This window comes from Perca fluviatilis, chromosome 9 (genome assembly GCF_010015445.1).
Source record: "Perca fluviatilis chromosome 9, GENO_Pfluv_1.0, whole genome shotgun sequence".
Lineage (NCBI taxonomy): Eukaryota > Metazoa > Chordata > Actinopteri > Perciformes > Percidae > Perca > Perca fluviatilis.
Window position 1 is genome coordinate 3572686 of NC_053120.1, and position 10000 is coordinate 3582685.

Sequence of the window (10000 nt, forward strand, 5' to 3'; positions counted from 1 at the left end):
TCCAGGACTTTGTCATGACTTTTTCCAGGACTTTTCCAGGACTTTTCCAGGACTTTTTGGCATGACTTTTCCATTACTTTTCCATTACTTTTTGGCATGACTTTTCCAGGACTTTTCCTGGACTTTTTGGCATGACTTTTTCCAGGACTTTTCCAGGACTTTTTGGCATGACTTTTCCAGGACTTTTCCAGGACTTTTTAATGAATTTTCCATTTCATGACTTTTCCAGGACTTTTTGGCATGACTTTTCCATTACTTTTTGGCATGACTTTTCCAGGACTTTTCCAGGACTTTTTGGCATGACTTTTTCCAGGATTTTTCCAGGACTTTTCCAGGACTTTTTGGCATGACTTTTCCAGGACTTTTTAATGAATTTTCCATTTCATGACTTTTTCTAGGACTTTTTGGCATGACTTTTCCCATGACTTTTTCATGACATTTTGGCAAATTTCCATGACTGTGTATTCCTGAAAATGTCAGTCGACATTCTCCAATAAGAATACTAATCAGTGTATAAGTTTCCCCTCAGAGGTTTAACTATAAATGAATGATAACGTCTGTGGTTCATAGATGGATTCTCAATATCGCTCCCCGAATACAACGCTGAGGTTAAGACGAAGTGAAAATACATTTATTAATCACATATTATTACGCTGTGTTTAAAAACAATTCCATAACTTTTCCAAAACCTTTCCAGGCCTGGAATTTGCATTTTTTTCAAATTCCATAACTTTTCCAGTTTTTTTTTTTAAACGTATGAACTCTGAATATTGACCAAAATAATCGTGATTTATGATTTATTTTTTTTATTTTTCATAATCGAGCAGCCCTAATATGCTTAACTGTAATTTTGCCGACTGCAGGTGTTCGAGGGCTTGGCGCTCGGCCTGCAGGACGACCTCGCCAAGCTGGGCGGGCTCTTCCTCGGCGTGGCCGTGCACGAGACGCTGGCCGCCGTGGCGCTCGGGGTGAGCGTGGCCAAGGCGTCTCTGGGCATGAGGGACGCGGCCAAGCTGGGCGTCACGGTCAGCCTGATGATACCGCTGGGCATCGTGGTCGGGATGGGCGTGGAGTCGGCTCGCACGCTGGCGGGCAGCGTGGCGTCCGTGGTGCTGCAGGGCCTCGCCGCCGGCACCTTCCTCTTCGTCACCTTCTTCGAGATCCTGTCCCGAGAGCTGGACGACAAGCGCGACCGGCTGCTCAAAGTGCTGTTCCTCGTGCTCGGCTACGCGGTGCTCGCCGCGCTCGTCTTCGTCAAGTGGTGATGAAGACACGTTGGGACCCTCCCCGCAATACCAAAAGTTAAACTTATGACCCCATAATCAGCAGGGCAGCAAACAGTCGACAGAAAAGCCAGTCGAGATGATCGGTCTCCCCGAGTTGGTCCAAAACCTGCCTCAGAACACCGACGAGACGAGACGAGACCTAATACGTCTCCATAGCAACAGGCGGCGCTACTCTGAAATAAATGAAAACCAGGCAGCTGATTGGACGAACGCGTCACATGGGTCTGTTTTCTCCGGAAATTCAAAGCCAGACTGTCGTGGCGGCTCGTTCAGAATACGATCTCATGTTGGACTAAAATAGTTCAGAGAGACATGTTACTGGAAACATTTGAAGAGTGTGTGTGTTGAATGTGTGTTGAGTGTGTGTTGAGTGTGTGTTGAGTGTGTGTTGAGTGTGTGTTGAGTGTGTGTGTTGAATGTGTGTTGAGTGTGTGTGTTGAATGTGTGTGTGTGTGTGTTGAATGTGTGTTGAGTGTGTGTTGAGTGTGTGTTGAGTGTGTGTGTTGAATGTGTGTGTGTGTTGAATGTGTGTGTGTGTGTTGAGTGAGTGTGTGTGTGTTGAGTGAGTGTGTGTGTGTTGAGTGAGTGTGTGTGTTGAATGTGTGTGTGTGTTGAATGTGTGTGTGTGTGTTGAATGTGTGTGTGTGTGTGTGAGTGTGTGTGTGTGTGTGTTGAATGTGTGTGTGTGTGTTGAATGTGTGTGTGTGTGTTGAACGTGTGTGTGTTGAGTGAGTGTGTGTGTGTGTGTTGAGTGAGTGTGTGTGTGTTGTGTGTGTGTGTGTGTGGTGTGTGTGTGTGTTGAGTGTGTGTGTTGAATGTGTGTGTGTGTGTGGTGTGTGTTGAATGTGTGTGTGTGTGTGTGTGTGTGTGTGTTGAATCTGTCTTCATTTCAGATCAACAAAGGTCAGTTTAAAAGACTTTACTCAGAGTTTGAGAGACTCTAGTCGCCTCATTCCGCTCGCCATTTCCTGGTGAGTCCCGACTGCCCCCCCGCCGACTGAACGTGTCGGCCAAAATGAACGCCGACAGCCCCCCCCCCCCCGGACGGACGACGGCACGGGACACACCAAACAGACTCGAGTCACCGACCTCGCCGGACTGTCAGACGGCCGATTTTCGGCCCTGTGTGTCAGCGCCCTTAGTGGATCAGTCGACTAATCGTTGGTTTTGGTCTCAGTCAGCTTAGATCTCTGTAGTCCATTAGTCATGTCTGATGCTGTTTTCATGCTGAATGACTTATTTCCAAGAAACGTACGACCTCATCTCTGGTAAACACAAGAATTAAAGTGGTGCTTGAACATGACTCTTTGTGGAGAGACTCAGATTTACAGATCTGTCGATTTAAATCAACTAATCGATCAGTCGGTACGATTGAAGGAGTGATAGTCGACTAAGAAGTTCTTCAATCGCGCACACAGCCCTAGGACCCACATAAGTTTACCAAAGGAAAACGTATGACTCCATAACAAGGGTTGGGCATCGTTTTGGATATTAACGATTCTGTTTCCAATCCCGATTCTTCCTTCTGATTCCGGTTCTCATCGATTCCGATTCTTTGAGGGGTGGAGTTGAAACGGGTCACATGCTCATTCCACAAATAAGAGGAACGTTTTATTTTGATTCAAAAGGTGGGTTGCAGTTTGACCCTATCCAGTCTCTACCTTATCAGGTTTCTACCCTATCCAGTCTCTACCCTATCAGGTTTCTACCCTATCCAGGTTTCTACCCTATCCAGTCTCTACCCTATCAGGTTTCTACCCTATCCAGTCTCTACCCTATCAGGTTTCTACCCTATCCAGTCTCTACCTTATCTAGTCTCTACCCTATCCAGTCTCTACCTTATCCAGTCTCTACCTTATCCAGTCTCTACCTTATCTAGTCTCTACCCTATCCAGTCTCTACCTTATCCAGTCTCTACCCTATCCAGTCTCTACCCTATCCAGCCTCTACCCTATCCGGTCTCTACCCTAACCAGTCTCTACCTTAACTAGTCTCTACCTTATCCAGTCTCTACCTTATCTAGTCTCTACCCTATCCAGTCTCTACCCTATCCAGTCTCTACCTTATCTAGTCTCTACCCTATCCAGTCTCTACCCTATCCAGTCTCTACCCTATCCAGTCTCTACCCTAACCAGTCTCTACCCTAACCAGTCTCTACCCTATCTAGTCTCTACCCTATCCAGTCTCTACCCTATCCAGTCTCTACCCTATCCAGTCTCTACCCTATCCAGTCTCTACCCTAACCAGTCTCTACCCTAACCAGTCTCTACCCTATCCAGTCTCTACCCTATCCAGTCTCTACCCTAACCAGTCTCTACCCTAACCAGTCTCTACCCTATCCAGTCTCTACCCTATCCAGTCTCTACCTTATCTAGTCTCTACCCTATCCAGCCTCTACCCTATCCAGCCTCTACCCTATCCGGTCTCTACCCTAACTAGTCTCTACCTTAACTAGTTTCTACCTTAACTAGTTTCTACCCTAACCGGTCTCTACCCTAACCGGTCTCTTCCCTATCCAGTCTCTTCCCTATCCAGTCTCTACCCTAACCAGTCTCTACCCTAACCAGTCTCTACCTTTCTAGTCTCTACCTTTCCAGCCTCTACCCTATCCGGTCTCTACCCTAACTAGTCTCTACCTTAACTAGTTTCTACCTTAACTAGTTTCTACCCTATCCAGTCTCTACCCTATCCAGTCTCTACCTTATCTAGTCTCTACCTTATCCAGTCTCTACCCTATCCAGTCCCTCCAGAAAAACGTGATTATGCGATCGTATAAGTCAACGCATAATCAGCCAGTGTCTCATGGCATTTTTTTCAAATATGCCGCACTTTCTCCGCATAAATTGCAGATTTCTGCGCAAAATATTCGGTGCTTGCATGATTTCATAACATAATCCCGGCATTTTCGTTGCAAAAAAGCCATAATACCCATAATATATCTTAGCAGAAAGTTGAAAAATGTTGAGTTTACTTCACACAAGAGCAGCCAGTTTCCCCTGTTGCCATGGGAACGTTATGAAGTGACGTCATTACGCGACGTAAACATCATCGAAAAGCTGAGTGTTTGGGGGAGAAATCACTTTTTATTCTCTTGTTCATCAAACTGCAGTTTTTGCAAGTTCCTGCAATTTCATCGCATAAAATTGCATAAATATCATATATAGCATATTCAGTCGCAGTTTTTTAAGAAAACGTGGCGCATAATCAAGGATTTTTTGCCCCGCAACGATCAGAAAAAAATCGAATTTTTCTGGAAGGACTGGATAAAGAGTCCAGCTGTGAGAGGCAGAAACATCTGGATGTCTGATAGAAATGAAACCAACTTAAAGCTGATATTTCTCCAAAGACTTGACATATAAAAAATAAATTTAAAAAAGCACGTTGACGTGATTGCTCGCCACATTTTGAAGACGCCTAAATGGGATTTCAGTTAGACTACGACATGCTTACGGGATGAGTTACTCAGTGTCCTGGACATTTAGAGTTCTAGATTTGAAGTTCTTGATCATTTAAGAATCTGTCCAATGAAGGAACAAGAAGACAAAACACATTTCTAGACTTAGATTAATCGACTTACGTGTGTGTGTGTGTGTGTGTGTGTGTGTGTGTGTGTGTGTTTTTGTGTGTGTGTGTGAGATTTCTTTTGCAAATAGAGAGACAGTAGTGCTCCACATAATCAAGACTGGGCAGATGTTGAAAATAGCTAAACTTGAAATAGTAGGTTGGGGCGCGCTCGTGTGTGTATGTAAAAGAGTACATGTACGTACATACACCCCTACATATGTATATACACATGTATGTATGTATGTATGTATGTATGTATGTATGTATGTACATGCCTGCGCACGTACGTATATACATACACACCTACATATGTAGGTACCTACATGCCTATGTGTGTATGTATGTACGTACATACATACATACACACCTACGTAGGTACCTAGGGCATATATTTAACACCTAAGCTTTAGTCGACTTAGATTTCTTCAGGCGAGTAGACGGTTTTATTCAGTTTTTCCGTGCTGAATGGTTTCTGTCCCAGAACCTGGGAGACGCGATCTCCGGTTAACGAAATTTAAAGTGATTCTTGGTTCAAACCATCTGAGGCGTTGGTTGAGTTTCTTTAATCAAAGACGGCCCCTAAATTGTTTAAACTTTTGTAAAAACAAACTATTTTAAGTAAAGAAATAACCTCCAAATAATATATTTTATTTACAAGAAGAATTTATCTTTTGTCTGTTTTGTTTTTTGCACTTTTTGTTCCCTTAAAACTTCTTTTATTTCCTGTGAATGCTGTTCAGCGGTGGAAGAAGTATTCAGTAGTACTCGAGAGTATTGTCATAATTTCTTGGCGGGTATATTTAGTTTTAATTAATCAGAATGTGTATTTATAATAATGTGTAGTTATTATATACATGTAGAGCAGTGAAAAGTACAATATTTATACTTGAGTAGGATACCTAAATAAAACAGTGCTGTACTTAAAACTGTGTCCATGCTCGGACCCTTTGTGACCTATCAGAATATCTGTTATTATCTGAATATTAATGATCTTATGTTTTCCACTTGATTCAACGATGTCAAACTAAAGTGTAACAACACACACACAGATACATACTCATCTCACACACACACACACACACACAGACAATTTTTCATTGTTCATATTGTGGGAGGGTTTTGTATTTATGGAGGTTTGTGTCCGATTGTCTTTATGAAATTAAACAGATTATTACCGGACTTGTTTTAGCAAAGTTATTTACACACACACAGGCATACACATACACACACATTCACTCTTACTATCAAATATAATATACAGTACAGGCCAAAAGTTTGGACACACCTTCTCATTCAATGCGGTTTCTTGATTTTCATGAGTATTTACATTGTAGATTCTCACTGAAGGCATCAAAACTATGAATGAACACATATGGAATTATGTACTTAACAAAAAAGTGTGAAATAACTGAAAACATGTCTTATATTTTAGATTCTTCAAAGTAGCCACCCTTTGCCTTTTTTGATTGCGCTGCAAACCCTTGGTGTTCTCTCAATGAGCTTCATGAGGTAGTCACCTGAAATGGTTTTACCTTCACAGGTGTGCTTTGTCAGGGTTCATTAGTGGAAGTTTTTCCCTTATTAATGGGGTTGGGACCATCAGTTGTGTTGTGCAGAAGTCAGGTTGATACACAGCCGACAGCCCTATTGGACAACTGTTAGAATTCATATTATGGCAAGAACCAATCAGCTAAGTAAAGAGAAACGAGTGGCCGTCATTACTTTAACAAATGAAGGTCAGTCAGTCCGGAAAATTGCGAAAACTTTGAATGTGTCCCCAAGTGCAGTGCAAAAACCTTCAAGCGCTACAACGAAACTGGCTCACACGAGGACCGCCCCAGGAAAGGAAGACCCAGAGTCACCTCTGCTGCTGAGGATAAGTTCATCCGAGTCACCAGCCTCAGAAATCGCAAGTTAACAGCAGCTCAGATTAGAGACCAGATGAATGCCACACAGAGTTCTAGCAGCAGACACATCTCTAGAACAACTGTTAAAAGGAGACTGCGCGAATCCCCCCCCGCCCTGTACCCCCAGTCCCACGCCTTCGCCGCTAAATGTGCAACTGTACATTTATGTTATGTTGTGTTATGTTATGTTAGGTGCAGCAGTGCAAATGTACTGTAGTGGGCTTATGTGCTGAGGTGTTTTCTCCTGTTCCCACACTGTTCTTATTTTTATGAGGATAGTCTGAGAGCCGCTTTTTTGTTTCCCTCTCCCAATGTCATGCTGTATCTGTTGCGAGAGTTAGGAGAGAGTTGAGATGGCGCCGCATATGGCGACTCGGTGTGTTTGTGCATGTTGCTTTAATGTGACTTGCACATACGATACCACGACACATCCCTTGTGTGTGTAAACATACTTGGCAATAAAGCTTTTCTGATTCTGATCTGATTCTGATCTGATCAGGCCTTCATGGTCAAGTAGCTGCTAGGAAACCACTGCTAAGGAGAGGCAACAAGCAGAAGAGATTTGTTTGGGCCAAGAAACACAAGGAATGGACATTAGACCAGTGGAAATCTGTGCTTTGGTCTGATGAGTCCAAATTTGAGATCTTTGGTTCCAACCCCCGTGTCTTTGTGCGACGCAGAAAAGGTGAACGGATGGATTCTACATGCCTGGTTCCCCCCGTGAAGCATGGAGGAGGAGGTGTGATGGTGTGGGGGGGCTTTCATGCCTGGTTCCCACCATGAAGCATGGAGGAGGAGGTGTGATGGTGTGGGGGGGCTTTGCTGGTGACACTGTTGGGGATTTATTCAAAATTGAAGGCATACTGAACCAGCATGGCTACCACAGCAGCCTGCAGCGACATGCCATCCCATCCGGTTTGCGTTTAGTTGGACCATCATTTATTTTTCAACAGGACAATGACCCCAAACACACCTCCAGGCTGTGTAAGGGCTATTTGACCAAGAAGGAGAGTGATGGAGTGCTGCGCCAGATGACCTGGCCTCCACAGTCACCGGACCTGAACCCAATCGAGATGGTTTGGGGTGAGCTGGACCGCAGAGTGAGGCAAAGGGCCAACAAGTGCTAAGCATCTCTGGGAACTCCTTCAAGACTGTTGGAAAAACATTTCAGGTGACTACCTCTTGAAGCTCATCAAGAGAATGCCAAGAGTGTGCAAAGCAGTAATCAGAGCAAAGGGTGGCTACTTTGAAGAAACTAGAATATAAGACATGTTTTCAGTTATTTCACACTTTTTAGTTAAGTACATAATTCTGTATGTGTTCATTCATAGTTTTGATGCCTTCCGTGAGAATCTACAATGTAAATAGTCATGAAAATAAAAAGGAAACACATTGAATGAGAAGGTGTGTTCAAACTTTTGGCCTGTACTGTGTATATATATATATATATATATATATATATATATATATATATATATATATATATATATATATATAACTTTTGGCCTGTACTGTGTGTGTATATATAATATAATTAAAGGTAAAAGCCCCCCAAAAAATCTTTCAATGTTTATTTCTTTAGTCACTTTTTCCAATGTTTTCTTTTCTGCGCTTTTTTAAAACTTTTTTTCTTCTTCTTTTCATTGTTATTTTATCGTTATTTTATTGTTTGTTTTCGTCAAATACTATAAAATAGAATAAAACACCCAAATTCAATGAAAGTAGTAAACTGATTATTTATTCTACTTGTGAAGAGCATCGTACGGAACCATCCACGTTACTTTTTTTGGACAATTTGGTTAAAAGAAACACATTTCTGATAGAGAAACTTTTTGCAAATGGATCAAAATTTGACCCCGAGGACAACAGGAGGGTTAATACTAGAAAATTCCACATGAAATTTTGACAGTGTGCCTACTACTTGGTGCACATCTGAATAACACTAGCTAAGAGTAAATCTGCTGTTTGACACGGCCAACAGTAAAGATTCTCCATGATAGGAGGTGTGTGTGTCAGAACTTGTTGCTATGGTGATTTCCACAGTGAGGGAGGTGGGAGACCGTATCTTCCATGGGTCGAACATATCCATTTAATAATAATTATACCTCTTAAGTTTGTTCTGTAATTCAAAAATGGTGGGTCCAAACAGCAAAAATATTATCATCACCAGAGAGATAAAAGTCTGGCGAACGCATTGATGTGGTTTTTATGTTTGTGGTGTCAAATATATGCGACACAGAGCAGGTAACAAACAGGGAACATTCTTTTCATTGTTTCTATCGGCAGTTGGTATGAACAGAGCCAAAAGTTTACGTCCGGTGGGTTCCACAGTTACATGTCTGCGACCGGCACAAGATTTCCCACATTTTGACCAACTATGATGTATGAAGAGTGAAAACTGTAGGGGAGAGAGCAATTTGTTTGGAAAGATTTCAGAGAATTGTACTGCAGCTCCCCCCTCTGTCCTCCCCTCTGGCTCTCAACATTGCATCCCCATACACACACATTGGAAAATCTGAAACGGTCTGAAAACTGGACGATACATAAACTCTGATTTGGTAGAAACCGTGCTTGATAGCCGAATGCCCATTTAGCCCAATAAAGGCCATACTCTTGTCTTTGTTTTAAACGTTTAATTATTTTTCTACATTAAAGTATTGCAATACAGTATGGCCCCAAAGACGGGTTGTTTTGAGTTGTTAAGCGATTTCCTGAAGATTTCCCATTAAAGTCTATGGGACAATTTCTCACCGATTTCGTTAAAAACGTGCAGCAAATCTCTTAGAAAAGTCATAGCACACCATTCTCGATCATTACACACGTTTTGATGTATTTTTTGTGCATGTGTTGGCAACGCTCCATAACTAGTAGCGGGACAAAAATGTGGCGGAATAATAATAAGTATGCAGGATAATTAGCCTGACGTGGTCCTACTCAGATTCTAGTCAGAATGTGAGTCTGAAACCGCTCCATTGGGCTGTGATTATGGGGCGTGTTCCAACCGAACCAGGAAAGAAAATTCTTCTGCATTCATTGGATAGACCTCCAACCAATCGGAGCAACAGAACTCAACACCGTGTATAGTCTCCATGGCAGCTTGCTCTGCTGGTACGATTGGTTCTAACTTCCGACTTTTAGACCTTTTGAAGCTGGATATATCATTTGTTCGCGTGTAAATATAAATGTGGATAACGTTAGTGATAGTATTATGCTGTACAATTAGCATTTCTAGAGATGAATCAG

The 10000-nt window shown here is 42.4% G+C and overlaps 1 protein-coding gene and 1 long non-coding RNA gene across 2 annotated transcripts in view; both read left to right on the plus strand.

Moving 5' to 3' along the window:
- LOC120565597 (zinc transporter 2-like) overlaps positions 1–1464 on the plus strand; it is a gene marked incomplete in the record, with an annotated part of 356424 nt that extends 354960 nt beyond the window's left edge. Inside the window, 1 exon segment of the mRNA XM_039811502.1 lies at positions 864–1464. Within this exon segment, the coding sequence (XP_039667436.1) occupies positions 864–1265 (402 nt within the window).
- Positions 1465–2961: 1497 nt separating this feature from the next.
- LOC120565459 overlaps positions 2962–10000 on the plus strand; it is a 17204-nt gene continuing 10165 nt past the window's right edge. Inside the window, exon 1 of the long non-coding RNA XR_005640253.1 lies at positions 2962–4026. This is a non-coding gene — a long non-coding RNA (uncharacterized LOC120565459). The remainder of the gene's footprint in view (positions 4027–10000) is intronic.